At 45.6% G+C, this 21,741-nt stretch overlaps 3 protein-coding genes across 3 annotated transcripts; all 3 read right to left on the reverse strand.

The window, feature by feature from the left end:
* Positions 1 to 392: 392 nt before the first annotated feature.
* On the reverse strand, positions 393 to 2,463 carry LOC135820863 (zinc finger protein 678-like). The gene has a single exon (XM_065333906.1). The coding sequence runs from the start codon at positions 2,310 to 2,312 to the stop codon at positions 1,344 to 1,346; it is 969 nt and encodes a 322-aa protein (XP_065189978.1). The 5' UTR covers positions 2,313 to 2,463; the 3' UTR covers positions 393 to 1,343.
* An 8,736-nt stretch (positions 2,464 to 11,199) lies between these two features.
* LOC135821568 (zinc finger protein 239-like) lies at positions 11,200 to 14,943 on the reverse strand. The gene is made up of 2 exons (XM_065334565.1): positions 14,511 to 14,943; positions 11,200 to 12,092 (listed from the first exon to the last, which is right to left on the reverse strand). The coding sequence occupies exons 1-2, from the start codon at positions 14,941 to 14,943 to the stop codon at positions 11,767 to 11,769; spliced, it is 759 nt and encodes a 252-aa protein (XP_065190637.1). The 3' UTR covers positions 11,200 to 11,766.
* Positions 14,944 to 17,195: 2,252 nt separating this feature from the next.
* On the reverse strand, positions 17,196 to 18,985 carry LOC135821569 (uncharacterized). Its single transcript, XM_065334566.1, has 2 exons — positions 18,209 to 18,985; positions 17,196 to 17,204 (listed from the first exon to the last, which is right to left on the reverse strand). The coding sequence occupies exons 1-2, from the start codon at positions 18,983 to 18,985 to the stop codon at positions 17,196 to 17,198; spliced, it is 786 nt and encodes a 261-aa protein (XP_065190638.1).
* Between the last annotated feature and the right edge of the window lie 2,756 nt (positions 18,986 to 21,741).

The raw sequence follows: 21,741 nt of genomic DNA on the forward strand, positions 1-21,741 counted from the left end.
ACTTTCTGTAGTGACGTCTGAACTTCATGTATGACTAACACTGCTATTGATGTATTGACTTTCAGTCGGTTCCAGTTACAACTGCCGGTTCACATGATACATGAACTGTCTGACCCCTTTCATGCATTCGTATGCAACTGTCACCTAACACCGGCACCGTTTTTGTCATCTACTTGTACTAGTATGTATCATTTGCCTCTACGCTAGGATCGGTAGTCCGTGATCCGTAGGCGTAGAGGGGGCTTGTTTCCCTTGGTGTGGGTTTTAGGTTCCTGCTTCGGTGGTGCAGGTCACTAGTTGTTGGTCTTGCTTTACTGGAGTTAGTTGTTTGGCATGAGAATGAAAGAGTAATAATACCGTATTCTTATAGTACAGTAACGACGTTACGTTTGTGGAATGGTGAATCAAAACGAGAGGTAGAAACACTTGCTGTTTGGCTTGTGACAAGGAGCCTCCTACGTTATGCAACTGTTCAAAAACCACTCTCTATTTCTTCCAAATCAGCTTGTCAACACGCGAGTAAAGGGTAGAAAGTGAATACATGACCTGCATCAGTAGAAACATTCAAAGGTGTTACACCTTACAACACATCCTTCACCTGGAAGAGTGCCACCCTAGCTAAAGATCATTCCTTACCTTTTCTCAAGGTACTAGTAGTTAGTTTATTCCGTTCAGAATTTTCTGCCCCAATCATTAGCGAATGACGTTGTAGTCTGTCCGTGGTGGAAAGGATTTAAATGTTCGATGCCGTTCTTCTTCAGGTATGAGTAGAAGTTTCGGGAGGATTTAAGAACAATCAATACTGGATCCGTTGGTAAACGATACCAGTCCTCGTGACGCTAGGCTTGGTAGGTTCATTAATAATTCCACATAATACATGAGAACAAGACCAACGAGTAGAACACAAATACAAAACAAAATAATCCACATCACATTACGGTTCTCCACAATCATAACATATCACATTTGTGGCTACGTTAAAAAACTGGACTTTTTTAAACTGCTGAAAATGGTTCTCTCTTTCTAAATTCTAAGAAACACGCACACTCCCTCTCTCACACATACACATACACTCTCATGCACTCACTCTCTCTCTCACCTACTTGTTCGTAGAATTTATTAGAACGAAAAGGAGAAATGCATTTTTACAGTCAGTAAAAAACTTTCAAACGACAAGTATGGTTTTCATTTTAGGTTATGAACACGCTCGTGTTAAGGAAGACATGATCCACACCGGAAAACCACGAAGACATGATCCACACCGGAAAACGTTTTGCGCACTCTTCGCACCTTTACGGACGTTCTCCTGTGTGTATACGTTCATGGGTACGTAGATTGTGTAATCAGTTGAATGACTTTCCACATGTCTTGCACGTAAAAGGTCTTTCTCCTGAATGGATACGTTCATGTCTGCGTAAATCGAGTGAGTGGGTGAACGACGTGCCACATGTCTTACACTTGAATGGTCGATTTCCAGTATGAGTACGTTTATGGACACATAGAGTGCTTGACTGAGTGAAAGACATCCCGCATACATCACACTCGAATGGTCGATCTCCTGTATGAATACGTTTATGCTCGCGGAGGTGAGAAACTTGTTTGAACTGTTTTTGGCAAAACTGACACCTCCTTGATGTCTTACACTTAGAACGCTTGTCTTGATCCTGATTCTGAGCCATAACCTTAGAAGAGTAAGCATTTTGTCCGATTGGACGGCTGTGTTCAACTGGTATGCCAAATGCATCAGGTTGCTTCCATGTTTCAGGTGTCCTTCCAGCAGAAACACCAGTATATGACGCTTTCGCTGGAGTTACGACGTCCATTTCAATTTGAAGAGGTGGCTTCACAGGCGATGCCCGTTTTTCATACGCGCTGAACTTTGAAGTCCAGTTCACCACGTCCTCAATTTCAGCCAATGTACTAGACCGTACTTCATTACTTTCGCTTTTTCCGGCGGTTAGAATAGTCTGTTCGAGAGCTGGATTACGATTAGAAACACTGGCTGAAGTAATTGTGTTCCTCGTCCATTTTATCAATGGCGGAGGAGAAACAGAAACTATGCTACTGGTATAATCAGGGGGTATATTACTCGTGTCTTCTCGGTTTTCCGGTGAAGCAGAACTCATGCACCACGCTCTCTCTGTGTTCGGGTCGCCAATGTTTGACTCAGAAGATGGTGGAACGGACGATGGACCATGATCTCTCGAACTTTGGTTAAGCATATTCCTCCTTGACTTCATCAATGGCGGCATTGGTGGCAGTTCATTAGACTCCACACTACAGACAGACTTTAACTCCTCAAGGTCTTCCATTTCTCACTGAACACTGACAACTCTGGTAGGAGAAATTCAATTTGACCAATGGACGACTTACAGGATCAGTGCATAACAGAGCCAATACCACTCGTATCCACTTCACGCTGCGAAAAATAATTTTAAGGATGCAAAATGGTTAGCTCTGAGCTTGCTGTTATCGTGTTCTAGTGTGTCAAAAAGCTATGATCGTTGAAAAAAAGAGGTTTGCCATAATTATGGCAGCCCGCAATGCGAGACAATTGAAGGTATGGTTCCATCTTCAAGTATATGGCAACTTGCTGTCACCATCTCAAGCTGTGAACATACATGGCTCATTTATCAACTGTCGCACAAAAACATGTCGGTTTGCGAAAGCAGAATCTTGTCGTTTACAAGTAAGTGGTAAAATATCACTACAACTTGTCATTGTCAATGTCGTGATCAACAAAACTCTGAAGCGCTGAACTGATAACCTGACATAAGTAAAGTATCTATCACTCACCAAAAATGCACCTTCTTCAGAATGAAGGGTACAAACTGATACTCCTAGGGCAACGTAATCTGGTTTGGAAGCCACTCTGAACATATCCTAGGCAGTGCCCGTCCAATACGTGCCATACCTGATTGGCAGGTACTTGTAGAACGTCAGTGTCGTTGGCCAGTGTCGTGCAATGTTATCTACAGAGATGATTATCAAAATAACTTGTGGTGCTAGTGGACATTATGACGTTACACGTGAATTGTCGTTCCCCGTTATGAACATATTCATGCCTAATATGTGCAGATGCGGACGTCAAGTCCTTCGGGAAAACGGTTAACCTGACACTTATCAATATGCCGTTACTTGTACCTTTAAATGTGGCCTCCGAGGTTTCAATTTAAATGTTAATGTCAGGGACGGGTGTAGGCTCCGATTGTGGCCGCATAAATATTGCCGTAATTTGATAGCGGAAAATGTGGAGCATGATTTTGCATCCTTCCGCAGGTAGGAGCATAACAAGATGATGGCACTAATTGTAAATCTCTAGTATGTAGGCTACACTATTGTGTACAATGCACCTGATCCATGCTGGTTGTCTGCAGGGTAAAGGATTCGGAGCTCATACAGACAGTTCAAGTATTTCAGTAACAAGAAGGGTTCTGTATAGAAATCATGGCGATGCATCGTTGTATTCTCAACATCGTCTTCTTGAAAATTCTTTCTCATGATGTTTCAGTACTTATAACAGAAGATAAGAGTAAATCAGCATTTTCAGGTATCTTGGGGTAGACGAGATATCGACGGGTAGTAGCCAAAACTCTGTGTGCGTAATGTTAAGCATGATACGAAGTTACGACTTTCGCCGTTTTGGAAGTTACCAGCCATGGCTGTGCAGGCTGTAATCTTACAACTGCCATTGCAAATATCGATGCTGGTGTTTGCTCTAGGTCTAGCCGATATCGCTCTAGAAATTGATAATTTAGGCGGCAAAGTTATTGGGAGTTTTCGATTACACGCATATCGGTCAATTCTAGAATTAGTAATTGTTGATGCCCGGTTCGATTACACAAAAAGTGACAAATTCCGTCGTTGGAATTGATTTTATCCTATTCCGTCAAATCCATCAATTCTGATATATTATGAAGAGAGGGCGGAATTTCTCTGATTCTGGCGCCAGAATTGCACACTCGGTGTGTTACCGGTCTGGTCATGCATGACCCAATTCAAGGAAGAGCCTCCCTGATGGCCGGGGTGCGCGAAAGCAGGAACAAGTGCATGTACCGGTAGTTGCTACTTCTGTCGTCCCGAAAAGCTAATTGCCGCTGTTGAGTTTCCGCTGGGAGCTGATTATTAGACCAGATCATTTTGGGTGGTCTTTTCGTACAGGCGTTCAGCTTTATCGAAGCCCAACATGGAGCCTTCGCCGGGATGGATGGGTACGCGAAGCTGGGTCGACTCGCACGCGAGGGTGTACGTGATATCTTTTTATGACCAATTTTGTTTGTTCGTTTACATGGCCGGAATTCGTACATTTTGGTCTTTCGAGAATTACAAAACCCAGTTCGAGAATTGTGTAAACATGTAATCGAAAGCGCCCATTATTTATTATTGTTAGCGCTTGCACCCGAATGCATCAGAGCAGTGTATAGGAAATGGGAGAGCCAAGTGACTACATGCAATGGAAAGTCACAGAGCAAAGCTGCATGCATACCCACGTATTCTCACAACACCGCACAAGGATGATTGGGGTACACCAGTGTGCTGGTTTCGATCAACTGGTGAAGCGATTGGCGTTGCAAACAGCCAAAGTGATCGCTCACGACTGAGCTGCAGCAGTACCCGCGGGTACTGGGTGCAAAGTTCCCTGATCGACGTTGCAAACAGCCAACCAGGGTGAAGCAGTTGGCGTTGCAAACGGCCAAAGCAATCGCTCATGCTTGAGCGGCAATAGTACCCGCGACAGGGTGCAATGACTACTGATTGGCGTCGCAAACAGCCGACCAATAGTATGCAATTTTAAGCAGAGATAGTAGCAGCAAAGCAACCAGTTGAAGGAAGCTGTTCCCAGAAAACCAGCACACGGCACCCCAGCAAGCGTTCACCACCAATGCACGAGAGCTAAGAACAAGTGATTAAGGCACGAGATGGATAAAGGTAGGCATGCAGATGGATGAAATCCAACGCAGGTTCTCAATACGGCAATTTAGCAATGACAATCGGTACCTGTATGTCAAGGCTATATTACATCGACTGGAATGGCAGCACTGCTCGGTCTGGTTGTGCTTGAGCAGCTGGGGCGAGACGTCGGAATTCCTCCATGCGGAAACGAGACAGCGAATCGGCAACGCAGTTTGACTGGCCAGCAATGTGAGCAGCAGTGACGGTGAAATTGAAGCGGGCGCACACAAAGAACAGCTCCCTGATCAGGGTCATCACTGGCGGTGACTTGGATGTGCCGGAGCGGATGCAATCTACCACAGCCTTGTTGTCGCAGTGCATTGTGATACGAAGCTGGCGCCATTCCTTGGCCCACGTGCAGCACGCTGTGACCAACGCGTAGAGCTCCTTCCACTCAATGCTGTGAGTGAGTTGCTCAGGCGACCAGGTCCCTTGAAGCCAGCGGCCGCTGTTGAATGCGCCCCAGCCCAGGGTGCCACTGGCATCAGTGAACAGCTCCAAGTCTGGAGATGGTGTCCAATCTGGGAACAGGAAGAATGATTTTCCGTTCCATTGTTCCAGGAGCCGTAGCCACCATTGGATATCTTCCTGGCACTCGGTAGTCAGACTGATGCGGTAGTGAGGCTGCTGGTAGCGACTGCAAATAGACCACAGGCGCCGCATAAATGTCCGGCCGGGTACGATGACTCTTGCAGCGAAGGAGAGTTTCCCCAGAAGAGATTCGAGTTCGCGCTGAGACATGGTGGGGTTGATGCTCGCTGCAGTCAACAGGCGCTTGATGTCGGCCAATTTGTCGTCAGGGAGCCGGGCTTCCATCTTCTCACAATCCAGGATAATGCCCAGGAATGTCAGGGTACGAGACGGGCCTTCCACCTTTGCAGGCGCGAGCGGGACTCCGAGGTATGAGAATGCACGGAGAAGAATGGCCAGCTGCCGATTCGCCACTGCCTGGCCCACGCTCACGCACAAGTAGTCGTCCAGGAAATGCAGCAAATTAGGGATGGAGAATTCGTGGTGCATTATCCATTCGATGGTGGCTGCCACTGCATCAAATACCGCCGGGCTAGAGCGGAGCCCAAATGGCAAGACACGGTCGTAGTAGTACTTCCCCTGCCACAGGATGCCGAGGAGATGCCAATCCTGTGGGCGGACAGGTATTTGACGAAAAGCACTCTTCACATCGAGTTTAGAGAGATAGACAGGAGACGGGGAGGACATAATGATGTTAATGGCTTCATCAATGCTGATGTACTGCAAAGAGAAAGGCTCGGCAGGGATCCCGTCGTTAACGCTGGAGCCGGCAGGGCTGGACAGGTGGTGTATCAAGCGTAGCTTGCCATTCTTTTTCGGAACAGCGCCAATGCCAGAGCAGTATATAAATGGGAATGGGGGCGAGTCAGCCGTGTAGCCGGCGTTGCAGGAAGCGGTGAGCTGTGCAGACACAAATGCAGAGTGCTGGAATGCTGATGAGAGGTTGGACGAGTGCTGGTTAGTTATGCGGTTGCCGGTAAAGCCAATGTCAAAGCCGCAGCGGAGGCCGTTAATAACATACGAAGCCAATGAACTGTCAGGGTGGTTACGGAGCAGTGATTCGAAGCGAGAAACAGAGAGGGGTGTGTGGACAGCAGGACATGCGCTTGTGAAATCAGTAGAACGTGAAGTGCAGGGAGAAATATGTACAATCGCGGGAGCTGCAGCCAAAGCAGCAGAGTTACTGGCGCCTACCGCACTTAGATCCGTTGTGGTCCTTGGACCCGCAGCGGTTGCAGACATGGGCGTACTTGCACGTGCTGAGACTGCACCGCCCAGCGTTGAAGTTCCGGCAGATCGGTTGGCCATTAGACACCGTACGGACTCCATTGAAGGCTTGCTGGTTGTTACGTTGCGGACGAAAGGGACACTGGCCGGCTCCGGGATGGATGAGGCGGCAGGACTCACATGTGGGCCTTGATCGGCTAGTCACGGACATTTGCCACAGATTTATGTCGATGACGTCAAAGCGCTTGCCTGGCTGAGCAGAAATGGCAGAGCGAAACTGGGTGTCGTACGACAGCCAAGCCTCCGGATAGTATTGCCTGTTGGCTGCAACTATGGTGGCTTGGTAGGAGAGCATCTCCTGCAGGCGGGACGGGTTGGCAGAACACACGACGTTCATGAAGAGAGTCCATGCCTCCAGCCATGTCGGCAAGTCGTGGACGCGTCGACGAACGGGCTGCGCCGCTCCACCTTCCACCACCTCCAGAGACTGGCCGCCACTGCTGAACTGCAGCTGAAGCTGGCGTGGGGCAGAATACGAGGTGGCGATAGTATCGGGCAGCAGCTGGGTGAAATCTACAAAGTCACCCTTCAATATTTTCTCTCGTATAGTCTGGGGAACGGAGAGATTACCAGCGTTGGAAGACTCCGCCGAAGGTTGAGTTCCAGCGGATCCAGGGGCAGTGATGGTGGCCAGCATTGGAGCGATCGCCTCCGACAAGGCAACGGTGACGGCGGAATGTACTTCCTGCCGCACAAACTGGCGCAAATCGTCATTACTGCTCCGGTCCGGGATCTGGGGAGTCGGAGAACCTGCTGCAGCACTCTCCAGATCCTGCTCTTGCTCCTGCTCGTGCTCCTGCCGCGAGGATGGCGTGGCCGACGGAGATCGAGGTTCCCGTGCCGCCGAGCTCGACGTGTCCTGGATACTGAGCAGCAAACGGGCAAGAAGCTGGGGCTTTGTTCCGCTCGAATTCAGCCCACGGCCTTCCAGCTCGGCCCGCAAGTCCGACACGTTCATACGGCGTGCTTCAGAGGTAGACAACATGTTTGTCGTGCAGTAAACGGCTGCGAGGAATCTACAAGGAGTCTGAATAATTAATTCTATTCTCAACAAACAAATTCCGGTTGCTGCTCAGTGACACTGCAAAGGAAAGCGCAAGCCAAAGTCAGCGCAGCAAGAGCTACCCAAGGCGATTTGGGCGCGCATGCGCAGCAGTTGAGTGCACGTGTAAAGCCAGCTCGATCGCAGCTAGCATGAGATAGAGAGCAGCGCATCGGTCTTATCGCTAACTAGGGTTAGCCCAAAAGCTAACCCAACATTTTGTGTCAGCAAGAGTACATGTACTTGTAGTACAATTTGCTCCCAAAATAACTTCGGGACAGTCTTTTCATGGTTTTCATTTGTATTGGGCTCGTTCTCTGCACTTGCGATAATTTAGCGGCAATTCTAATGTTGTAGCGTTGTTCTCTTGTATTTTAGTGGAGCCTGTATTGCGTAACTGAGTTTTATGTTTCGTTACATTGTCGACAGATCTTCTGTGTACCGGTTTTGTGGCACAATATTTATATCCATTTGTCGGCTCCATTCTTGTGCAATCATGCATATGTAGGTTGGTTCTCTTCATGTTATTGTGACCTATTTCATAGATGTTGGTTGCCTTGTTGCTTTCTCTCCCTCTCCTCTCACCCAAGCCATACTGCATAAGCGAAGCTGTTGAGGCAGCATACTGCTGCTACACTGCAACGCGGGAATGCGTATAAACAATATTTATAAATTCGGAACGACGCTTCACGCAGCTTCATTATAGCAACTTGTATTGTGGCAACACTGGCCAAGACTCAGATGCACTGCTTCTTCACACAGCTGAACAATTCTTCTTTCTTCTCCACGTTTCGGTCACTCTGACCATCTTCAGGATGAAGCAGACACGGAAGCAAGGCAGACTTTAAAACAACAAGCTGGCTAGGTGCGTGCGGAATACAGCGGGGAAAACAAAACAAAACAAAAAACAACAACTCCCAAGCGAAAAATGACACATGCCACATGATCACAATAGGGGTGCAAGTCCTGCGTGTGAGAGACTAGGGCGGTGACAATTATGTACAACCTGTGGAATACAGCAGGGGGAGGGGGAGGAGGGGGACACTCTCAGGCGAGAGAAAAAAACTCCGGCAACAGCCACATGACTACAGTAGTGTGGACAGTGCTAACATTTTTTGCTTTGTTTTCCCCGCTGTATTCCGCACGCACCTAGCCAGCTTGTTTTAAAGTCTGCCTTCCTGCCGTGTCTGCTTCATCCTGAAGATGGTCAGAGTGACCGAAACGTTGAGAAGAAAGAAGAATTGTTCAGCTGTGTGAAGAAGCAGTGCATCTGAGTCTTGGCCAGTGTTGCCACAATACAAGTTGCAACAATTTACTAATAATAATAATAATACCATTCAGATGGAGAGCCAAGGTTTAATTTATACAAAAGAGAAAGTTAGTAGTTGGAACTACAAGTTACGCTATACTGTCCACTAACACCACCAGTTACTAACCTTCCCCTCCTTCTGTTATTTCTATAACTTAGAACCTTCCAAGTTGAAAGGCTGTTGGAGTGCGCATCCAAGATGTTCTAGAGCTTTTAGCCAGTTAGTTGTAGAACGTCAGTACTACCGGTCAGTGTCGTGCAATGTTATCGCATGAGCTGATTTTTTAGTAACTGGTGGAGTTAGTGGACAGTATAGCGTAACTTGTATTTCCTTGGTCATTCTCTTTTGTATAAATAATACCATTTTTTGAACTAGCTCTGCGTTTCGGTACTGAGCACTCTGTGAACCACTCAGGATTAGAGGCATAGCTGATGTTCTCTCAATCTCATGATGGAAGGAGCTACGGGGGAGATGAATAGATTATTCGCAAGGTGAGGTTGACATGTGGAACGAGTATGACGGTTACGAGCACGTAGAACTAAACATGGCAATGTTCAAAGGTAACTCAAACTATGAGCTGATTGTTTTGTAACTGCTGGAGTGAGAGCACATTTTAGCGTGACTTGTAGTTCCTTGGTCAATTTATTTCTTCTACAAACTAATTTGGCAATGAAATATGTTTTTCAAAATATTTCCACTAATGAATATAAGAAGTAATGTGATGTTTTCCATGTTCTATGTTGATCTCTGGCATGCATGGACACCTTGGTCTGGGGATACTCTATTTCTGTGTACTGAGTATGGCCATGCGCTACTTGCAAGTACGAAAACACCCACCTTTCCGACCTTTGAGGCTCCATAAGAACAACAAAGTGAATAATGTTCTCACTTGCCAAAGCATAATGTGAAGATTCTGCGAGCATAATGCGAGCATCCATGAAGTCCTAATTCCATGATATCGCGAGCATAATCCGCCGGCGCTAAGTCCCGTGCAAACCATGCAAGAAAATACTGTGTTCATCCAGTGTTTCCTTCGCAGTGTCACTGTCAAACGGAGAAAAGACCTGCGGCTCACCTGCCGCATTGATGAATCCTAAATTGACTCTCTTTTGACTCACTTTGACTCATTGACTCTATTTTTTATTGCTGTGTCTTTGCAAGTCCCGTTGGCGCTTTTTGAGTACCTTCTGGTTTGATGCGTTAAATTTTGGTGTGATTGTGTGCGATTTGTGTTTCTTGTAGGCATTATTTTCATTTCTATTTTTTTTTGGTCGGATTTTGTCATTGTGTAGCTGTTTCCGTTTGTGGGGATTACTGTTTCGTTTTTGTATTGTTTTTATTTTTTAAATCCACTTCAAAGTCCTTACAAATAATCTACGTGGAGATAATAATTTTAATATAGCTATGAATAGGATGAAGGCCGCAGACATCACGCAACCAACATAGCTATATCAAAGTCCTTAGTTTATTATTCTTCTGGGCGTGCCAGAGTCCCGGCGTACTGTTCGAACACCACTCTCTCTCTCTCTTCCAAGTCAGCTTGTCAACACGCGAGTAAAGGGTAGAAAGTGACTACATGTACTGCACCAGTAGAAACATTGATATGTGCTGCAGCTTAGAGGACATTCTTCACCTGCAAGAGGGTCAGAATATCTGACGATCGTTACCTCAGTTCTATAGCTATTAGTGTCAGGCTCTTCCCTTCGCAATTTTCTTCCTCCATCATCAGCGAATGACTTTACAGACTGTCCATGGTGGAAAGAATCTCAAAACGTTCTTCACCTGCAAGAGGGCGAGGCTAGCTGACGGTCATTACCTTCTCTCGAGATACTACATGTAATAGTTAGGCTATTGCCTTCAGTATTGTCTGCCTCAATCATTAGTAAATGTCGTTTTAGGCTGTCCGTTATGGAAAGGATTTAAAAGTTCTCAAATGTGCCCTTTTTCTGCAGGTTTCAGCAGAAGTTTCGTGAGAACTAAAAACAATTATCAACACAGGATCGGTTGGGTAAGGATACCTGTCTTGGTGACCCTAGGCTTGGCAGATTTATTAATTTCACATATCATACCTGAGAACGAGATCCTTAATTACAACACAAATACAAAACAAAATAATCCACCTCAGAATACGATTTTGGACTACCAAAGTCTATCACATGTGTGGCTACGATCAGACTTGTGTGAATAGCATCGTAGGCTTTTTTTGGACTTTTTCAAACTGGTGGGAATGCATTCTAACTTTCTGACAGACACACACAGACAGTCTCTGTCTCTCTCTCTCTCACACACACACACACGCACGCACGCAAACACTTTCAAACACACACAAACACTCTCAAACACACACAAACACTCTCAAACACACACACACACACTCACTCCCTCACTTTTATGCACTCTCTCTCTCTCGCTCTCTCTCTCTCTCTCTCGCTCTCTCTCTCGCTCTCGCTCTCTCGCTCTCGCTCTCTCGCTCTCTCTCTCTTGCTCTCTCTCTCTCGCTCTCTCTTTCTCTCGCTCTCTCTCTCTCTCTCTCTCTCTCTCTCTCTCTCTCTCTCTCGCTCTTGTTCCTAGAAATTGAAAGCACGAAAAGGCTAAATGCATTGTTACACATAGTAAAACACTTTCAAACGACATTTTGGCTTTTCATTTTATGTCATGAATAGTACGCTCGTGTCTACGAAGACTTGATGCACACTGGAAAACCGTTGCGCACTCTTCGCACCTATACGGACGTTCTCCTGTATGAATACGTTCATGGTCACGTAGATTGCTTGACCGCGTGAACGACCTTACACATGCCTTGCACTTGAAAGGTCTTTCTCCAGAATGGGTACGTTCATGTTGGCGTAAATTTGACGAATCCATGAACGATGTGCCACATGTCCTACACTTGTGCGGTCTCTCTCCTGTATGAGTACGTTTATGAACACATAGAGTGCTTGACCGAGAGAAAGACATGCCGCATACATCTCACTTGAATGGTCGATCTCCAGTGTGAATACGTTCATGCTCGCGGAGATGAGAAACGTTCCTAAACTCCTTCTTGCAAAACTGACACATTTGTGATGCCTTACACTTAGAACGCTTGGACGGATCCTGATTCTGAGCCCTAACCTTAGAAGAGTCAGAAATTTGTTGGGTAGGACGTCTGTGTTCAACTGGCATGTCACACGAATCAGGTTCTACTGATGCTTGACGTGTCCTTCCGGCAGAAACTCCAGTGTTTGACGCTGTGGCTGGAGTTAAGACGCCCACTTCAATCTGAAGAGATGGTTTCACTGGCGATGCGCGTTTATCATAGGTGCTGAACGCAGAAGTCCAGTTCTCGACGTCTTCCATTGCTGTTGGTGCACTAGAAGTAACTTCATCCCTTTCGCTTTTGCGTTCGGTCCCATGTGTCGTTTTGAAAGCTGGTTGACGATTAGAAATACAGGCCGAAAGAATTGTGTTCCTTGCCCGTTTTAGCAATGGCGGAGGAGAAACAGGAAACGTGCTACTGGTATACTCAGGGGGTATACTACTCGTGTCTTCTCCGTTTTCCAGTGAAGCGGATCTCATACACGACGCTTTCGCCATGTTTGCTTCGCCAATTTTTGACTCAGAAAATGGTGGAACAGACGATTGGCCATGCTGTCTAGACCTTTGGTCGAGCATATTCTTCTTTGACTTCATCAATGGCGGCGTTGGTGGTAATTCATTAGAATCCACACTGCAGCCAGAATTCGACTCCTCAAAGTCTTCCATTTTTCATAGACAGAACCGCAACAACTCTAGAAGGGAACTTGCATAACCGAGCCAATATATCGTGCTCTAGTGTGAAAAGCCATTATTAGTTGATGACGGATTTGCCATAATTCTGGCAGCCCGCAATGCGTGACAATTTTACGTATATTCTCCACTTCAAGTATGTACATGGCAACTTGATGTCACCATCTCAAGGTGTCATTGACGTTTGCATTAATTGCCGCACAAAAGGTGTTAGTTGCCAAAGAAGAATCTTTTCGTTTTAAGTGATAAATGATCACTGCTTCTGTTCTTTGTCAGTGTCAACACTACACATTGTTCTTCGGCACTGACCTACCATTCTGACACAAGTAAAGTATCTATTACTCACCAAAATATTTACTTTTCAGAATGCAAAAGGTTTATTGCTGACTAGAAGTCGCGGAGGAGTTAGCTTTCCTGGACAGTTATGAGTTTGGATGTACATTGTATTTCAGCATGGTGGATTGGAAAAATTCAAAAACAATTTTATGGAACACGCAAAAGGGAGGATGGGGTCGTCGGTGCTAAAAGAGGTGTTCTACTATATGCCAATGAATAGTTCTTACTAAAGGAGGGCGTGGCTGTCTATTTTGTCTCCCCTGGAAATATGAATATTTTCAAGACGATCATTTGTTCCGTCAGGGGATGATCGCCCTTATCTCTCTGGGATTCTGGCGTGGCTAAGCGGTGCTGCCCCAGGAACTCTTCTATGGTCAGGCAATTACGGCTTGAAGGAGTTATATTCGTACACACCCACTGTGGCAAGTCTCGTTTGCAGACCCATGAATCATGTGATGTTTGACCATTTGTGAGGGTATGCTAATTTCAAAGTTCCCTTTCAAACTACTTTTCGAAGGCTTTGCACAGTCGATCTACACACCAAGGAAACGTGCCTGCAAATTTTGAGCGAAATCGGAGAGATCCACTTGCACATACTTCGAAGTATTGTCTACAAGTTGTAGTCTTCTCAGACATGCTCAGTCAACAAAGCCTTCGCTCATATCTTCTTTCTATATAAAGTAAAACCTTCTGAGTTCAAAGGCTATACCAGAATAATACTATTAACTTCTGACATAATACATGAGAACAAGACCATGGAATAGACCAGAAATGCAGAACTACATAATCCACATCAGCTTGCGATTCTGGACTATCATAGTCTAGATTGATGATTTAATTTTGTTTAATGTGGTGTGAATCTATATTATCTTTCTAACAGACAGACAGACAGACACACACCCATACACACACTCTCTCTCTCTGTATTATATTTTTACAATTCATGAGCACGAAGAGAAGAAGGTCATTTTCACAGATAGTAAAACACTTTCTAACGAAGTTTAGGCTGTTCATTTTATGATATGACTACACTAGTGTCTACCAAGACTTGATGATGTTCTGAAGTATTTTCGGCACTCTCTGCACCTATATGGACGTTCTCCTGTCTGTATACGTTCATGGTCATGTAGTTAGAATGACTGTGTGGATGACCTCACACATGTCTTGCATGTAAAAAGGTCTTTATGCAGAATGGATACGTTCAAGTCTGCGTAAACTGGATGATTGTGTTAACGATGTGCCACATTTCTTACACTAGTGCGGTTTCTCTCCGGTATGAGTACGTTTATGAGCACATAGAGTGTCTGACTGAGAGAACGACATCCCGCATACATCACACTTGAATGGTCGATCTCCAGTATGAACACGTTCATGCTGGCGGAGGCGAGAAACTTGTTTGAACTCTTTTCGGCAAAACTGACACCTCTGTGATGTCTTACACTTAGAACGCTTGTGCAGATCCTGATTCTGAGCCATAACTTTCGAAGAGGCAGAATTTTGTTCGATATGACTCCTGCGTTCAACCGGCATGGCAAGCGCATCAGGTTGCTCCCATATTTCACGCATCCTTCCAACAGAAACTCCGGTAATTGACGTTGTGGCTAGAGTTAAGGAGTCCTTTTCAATCTGAGGAGATGGTTTCACAGTCGATACACGTTTACCATACGCGGTGAATGCAGAAATCCGGTTCTCAACGTCTTTCAATCCGGGCGGCATACTAGTCGTTGCTTCATTCTTTTCGTTTTTTCCGGCGGTTGGGAATGTCTTTTTGAAAGCTTGTTGACGATTAGAAATACTGGCTGAAAGAATTGTGTTCCTCGTCCATTTTATCAATGGCGGAGGAGAGACAGAAATTATGCTACTGGTATAAAACGGGAATACTACTCGTGTCTTCTCTGTGTTCCAGTAAAGCGGATCTCATACACGACGGCTTCTCCATGGTTTCTTCTAAAACGTTTGACGCAGGAGATGGTGGAACGGACGATGGACCATGCTCTCTAGACGTTTGGTTGAGCTTATTCCTCTTCAACTTCATCAATGGCGGCATTGGTGGTAGTTCATTAGATGCCACACTGCTGGCAGACGTCGACTCCTCAAAGTCTTCCATTTCTCACTGAACTGCAACGACTCTGGAAGGGAAATTGTATACTGAGCCAATATTACTCGTAGCCACTTCACACAGTGATTTTAAAATTTCGGGTACAGAATGGTTCGCTCCGTAAACTATAATATCGTGTTCTAGCGTGAAAAGCAATAGTAGTTGATAACAATAAATTAATGGGCTTGCCCTAGTTAGGTTGGCAGCTCGCAATGCGTGACAGTTATACGTTTGTTTTTCAACTTCAAGCTCATGGCAACTGGCTGTCACCATCTCAAGCGTTCATGGACTTTTGCATCAATTGTCGCACAAAACGATTTAGTTGCCTGGGGAGTATCTCGTAAGTGATAAATGTTCACTCCTACTGTTCTTTGTCAGTGTCAACACTACACGTTGTTGTTCAGCACTGAACTGCCATTCTGACACAAGTAAAGGATGTATCACTCACCAAATATTTACGTTTACAGAATGCAAAAGGTCTATTACTGACCAAACATCGCGGTGGGATGAGCTTTCCTTCACAGTTATGAGTTTGGATGTACATTGTATTTCAGGATGGCGAAGTGGAAAAAATAAAAATTATTATTGCAAAAAGGAGGATGGGGGACATGTCCTCAGTGGTAGAACAGGTGTTCTACTATCTGCCAATGAATGATTTTTGCTAAAGGAGGACGTAACTCTCTATTTTGTCCGCCCTTGTAATTCGGCTATTTTCAACACGATCATTTAATTTTGTTTCGTCAGGAGGTAATGGATCTTCTTGGACGCTCGCGTGGTTAAGTGGTTCTGCCCAAGGAACTCGTCTTAGGTCAGGCAATTCGGGCTTGATGGAGCTTTATTCGTAGCTTACTCTCTCTCTCTCTCTCTCTCTCTCTCTCGCTCTCCCTCCCCACCCACTCTTGGTGCGTCTAGGTGGCTATGAAGTCGAGACCCTAGGTCGGCGGAGCTCCCTAAACCTCACCACCACTGCCACGATTCAGGTTGTGCGTGCTTCCCCTAGCTGCATCTCATGTTTGGCATTAAGTGGTCTTTGTAAAAAAATAATAATAATAATAAATACGCTGAGGCATGTCTCGTTCACAGTCCCATAAATCATATGATATTTTAACCATTTTTGAGGGCATGCCAATTTCAAAGTACCCTTCAGAGAGCTTCTCAAGGCGGCTTTGCACAGTCGATCTACACCAGGAAATGTGCTTCCATATTCTAAGCGAAACCGGAGAGATTGGCTTGCCAACTTTGTCTAGTTTTCTCAGACACACTATCTTTAAAAGGCAAAACAGCCTTCACACATACATTGTATCTACGATCTGAAAGAAAAAATGTTCTCAGATCAAAGTTTGTACTAGAATAATACATAGTGGGATGGTCTAAGACCATGATTGAGAAACAGAGGGTACCAGGTTCAAGTCCTGCTTGGAAGCGGAAGGAATTTTTCCAGCCGTGCTGCGACCCACAGTTAATTGGGAACTCGTGGCCTGGCACGAGGGTAACATGGATGCAGCTAATGGGATTTCGGTCTTTGACCACTTGGTGGTGGGTCTGATCTACTCACCTCCCACCGTTTAGGCGCTGTATCTGCGCCTTTGATCCTAGAGGGTGGTGGCGTTCCCACGGCGGATGCGGAAAACTCGGCTTTCAGCCGAGTCTCACGCGAACCGTGAAATTTTTTTTTTTAATATTATTAATTCAACTTCTGACATTATACATGAGAATGAGACCACGGAATAGAACAGATATACGGAACAACATATTTCACATCAGCTTGTGATTCTGGACTATCATTGTATATTGCGTGTGTGTTGTTACGATCAGACTGGTGTGAATAGCATAAAGAAATGGACTTTGCTTCAAACTGCTGCGTATGTATTCAAGCTTTCTGGCAGACAACACGCGCACACAGACACACACACACAGGCACACACACATACACACACAAACACACACACACACACACACACACACACACACCCTTGACCTTTGACGCCCATCGCCGGAGGCGAAGATAACAATGCAACGGCAGAAACCATATCAACTTGTGCTGGGATTGCACCATTCAACAGCTTGCAATGCTGAAGAATTGACCGTCACTATTCAGCCTGGTCTACACCATACAGCTATTTGAAGTGACTTTTTGTGGCCGGTGAATCCCAATTTTTTTGGTCTTTTTTGGTCTTCCTTTTTTTCCCCGCACACACATCACACCACATACGCCGGCATGCACTGGCTGTTGGTAGAAAGAAAAGAAAGGCGTGTGTGACCATAATCTTCGGGAATCGAACCCGCAACCTATGTATATGTGTCCCATATGGTGCAGTGGTATGCGCAGCGATTTCCACACACACATACACACACACACACACTCTCTCTCTCTCTCTATCTATCTCCATCTCTCTTTATCGTAGAATACATGAGCAGGAAGAGCCGAAATGCATTGTAACACATAGTAAAGAACTTTCTAACGATAATTTAGGCTTTTCATTTTCTGTTATTAATACGCTCGTGTCTACGAAGACATGCCGATGTTCTGAAGAACTTTGAGCACTATTAGCACCTATATGGACGTTCTCCTGTATGTATACGTTCATGGTCATGTATTTGGGATGACTGTGTGGATGACCTTATACATGTCTTGCACGTAAAAAGTCTTTATGTAGAATGAATACGTTCATGTACGCGTAAATTACACGATTGAGTGAACGATGTGCCACATGTCTTACACTTGTGCGGTCTCTCTCCGGTATGGATGCGTTTATGACCACATAGATGGCCTGACTGAGAGAAACACATCCCGCATACGTCACATTTGAAAGGTCGATCTCCAGTATGAGTACGTTTATGAACACATAGACTCCATGACTGAGTGAAACATTTCCCGCATACATTACACTTGAATGGCCGATCTCCAGTATGAACACGTTCATGCTTGCGGAGGCCAGAAGCGTGCTTGAACTCCTTTGGGCAAAACTGACACATCTGTGATGTCTTACACTTAGAACGCTTGCACTGATCCTGCTTCTGAGCCATAACATTAGAAGAGTTCGAATTTTGTCGAATAGGACTCCTGCTTCCAACTGCCATGTCGCACACATGACGTTGCTCCGATGTTTCACGCAGCCTTCCAACAGAAACTCCAGTATTTGACGCTGGGGCTGGAGTTAAGGAGTCCTCTGCAATCTGAGGAGATGGTTTCACAGGCGATACACGATCATCATACGCGCTGAATGCAGAAGTCCGGTTCTCCACGTCTTCCAATTCAGGCGGCATACTAGCCGTTGCTTCATCCTTTTCGCTTTTTCCGGCGGTGGGGTATGTCTTTTCGAAAGCTGGTGGACGATTAGAAATACTGGCTGAAAGAATTGTGTTCATCTTCCATTTTGTCAATGGCGGAGGAGAAACAGGAAATATGCTACTGGTATATTCAGGGGGTATAATACTCATGCCCTCTCTGTTTCCCAATGAAGCTGATCTCATACACGACGCTTTCTCCGTGTCTGCTTCGCAAGTGTTTGACCCTGAAGATGGTGGAACGGACGATGGACCATGCTGTCTAGAACTCTGGTCGCGCACATTAATCTTTGACTTCATCATTGTCCGCATTGGTGGCAGTTTATTAGATTCCACACTACAGTTAGACTTCGATTCCTCCAAGTCTTCCATTTTCCACTGAACTGCAACAACTGTGGAAGAGAAATGGCATAACCGAGCCAATAGTACTGGTAGCCACTTCACGCAGTGAATTTAAAATTACGAATGCAGAATGGTTTGCTCTGTGTACTTTAATATCGTGTTCAAGTGTGAAAAGCCATATTAGTTGATAACAATAACAAAATGGGACTGCCATAATTATGGCAGCCAGCAATGCGTGACAATTTTATGTATATTCTCCACTTCAAGTACATAGCAACTTGCTGTCACCATCTCAAACTGTCATGGACCTTTGCATCAACTGTCGCACAAAAAGATTTGTGTTGCCAGGGGAGAATCTTGTCGTTTTAAGTGATAAATGAGCACTCCTACTGTTCTTTATCAGTGTCAACACTACACGTTGTTCTTCAGCGCTGAACTGCCATTCTGACACGAGTAAAAGATCTATCACTCAAAACAAATTTACCTTATTTTCCGGGGTATAAGACGCACCCCCCTTTTTGAGGCTAAATATTGACTAAAAGATGGTATTCGGAGTATAAGCCGCACCCACAAACCAAGATTTTTCACACTCATTTACAAATGGTCTTTCTACAAATTTATTATGGTTATGGAGCTAAATACCATGTTAGATCAGATTATGATAAATAGAGTCCCCGTATACGCGTACCGTATGGTGTAGCCCGCGCACTAAAACTAGTAAAAGTGCCAGGATAGCAACACAGGCGCGAAGCTAAGTCGAAAGACATGTCACATGACGTCAACATGCAGACTGATGTATGCTAAGCATTCATTCGTGCAAGCATATTCGGTGTATAAGCCGCAGGGGCAATGTAGCGACCTGACTCACTGAGTATTACGTCATTCTACAAACGCATGCGCAAGAAACGAGAGAGCTTGGAAGCTCAGGGCCCTACGCTATGCTTTTTTGCCTCGATGACCTAGACAAAATAAAAGCATAGGGATGTTATAAATTCTTTAAAAAAATCCTTTTTTTAAGGCATAACAGGTTCTCGAAGAAGATTTCTGGCCAAGCAAAGTTTCTATCAGGGAATGGAGATTTGCATCTGACAGCACAACCTTGGATCAGTCTGCTAGTAACTAAACCATGCAATTGGACCCACACCCACCTTCCTCACTGAACCCACACGCACACCCATTCTTTCCTACCAGACACTCCCTTCCCACTCACCAGCATTCTACACCACCCCAGCTCACACTCCTATCAACAAACTGTCGTTCTGTAGTGAATAAGTGTACAGAGCTTACTATTGTTGCTGAAGAGTGGCAGCCTGACATAATCTGCCTAACTGAAACCTGGCTCGACCCGAATATTGCACTTAATATTACGCGTTATGACACCTTCCGGAGGGACAGGCCCCCTGCAGAGAATAAGTCCGGGACAAGTGCAAGAGGTTATGGTGGTGTAGCTATCCTTGTTCGACAGAATAAGTTTAAGTCTGTTGCCATGCGTTCCGATCTAGCTCGCGATGGGTGCGAAGCCGTTTGGGTTCAACTGCAACCGTATCCGGCTGCAGCTGAGCCGATCCTCCTCTGCTGCAGTTATCGTCCACCTTCTGCTAAGCCAACAGATATAGCAAGGTACTGCCAGACTCTCGAAGCCGTACCCATTACTCTTCCTCTTTCATCTTCTCACGTTATCTTGACAGGTGATTTTAACAGCAAGCACACGTCATGGTGTTCGACAGATTCCACCAATACTGCCGGTGCTGAATTGTATCGCACGCTCAGTCCATTTGGTCTTCACCAACTCGTCAACACATGTACATACACGTCACCCTCTGGTGTCCAAGCCTGCTTGGATTTGGTGTTTAGTAACCGTGCCAATCTCTCGTCTTGCGTCGAAACTGACTGCCCTCTGGGCGCCTCAGACCATGCCATTGTGTACTGCCAGTTCGACATCCCCCTGCCTCAGTCTCCCCGCGAAACAACGTCTCAAGCTCAGGAGCCTAACCCTATGTCTTTCGATCTTCGACACGTTACACTTGCTGTGTGAGAGGCGGTCAATGCAGACTTAGACTCAGTCCCTTGGAACTCATTAATATCCTCAGACGTGGACAGTGCACTTAGTAACCTGCACAGTGTCCTGCAGACTGTGCTGTCCAAGTATGTTCCCCTTCATAGATCCCGCAAACCAAATCGAACTCCCTCGACCCCAGGGTCTACGCGCAAATATCATCCATGGGTTTCCACTGAACTACGCAAGGCTATCAAGTTGAAGCGTGACCTATTCAGCCTCTCCAAGAAATTCCCTAGGGACTACAACCTATCAGCATATAAGGTACAGCGGAACCAGGTGAGACATCTCTCCCGCTGGTGCCACCGCCAGTACATTCGTTCAATCAAAACAACACTTACCTCAGGCAGCACTACGCTTCACCAGTTCAGCAGTCAGCGACCGCACAAAGTAAAACCTGGCATCCCTGACATTGCAAGCCCTGATGGGCTGCTGGTGTCTGACAGCTTCCAAAAAGCAACCATCCTCAACAAGCAGTTTACCTCTGTCGCAGTGCCAGATGACCCACGTTTAGTAATACCCCCTCTCCAATTTGACACTCGTCTTACTCGCCAATTCACCCGCGTTCATATCACTACAGCAGAGGTTCGTAAAGCCATCCCAAACCTGAAATCTGGGAAAGCGCCAGGGCTAGATGGTATCACGAACAATATGATAAAGAAGCTAGCTCCTGCGATTTCTTTCCCTTTAGCCGCCTATTTAACTTCTCCTTTACCACAGGCAAGTTTCC

The sequence above is a fragment of the Sycon ciliatum genome, chromosome 7 (genome assembly GCF_964019385.1).
Source record: "Sycon ciliatum chromosome 7, ocSycCili1.1, whole genome shotgun sequence".
Classification (NCBI taxonomy): Eukaryota; Metazoa; Porifera; class Calcarea; order Leucosolenida; family Sycettidae; genus Sycon; species Sycon ciliatum.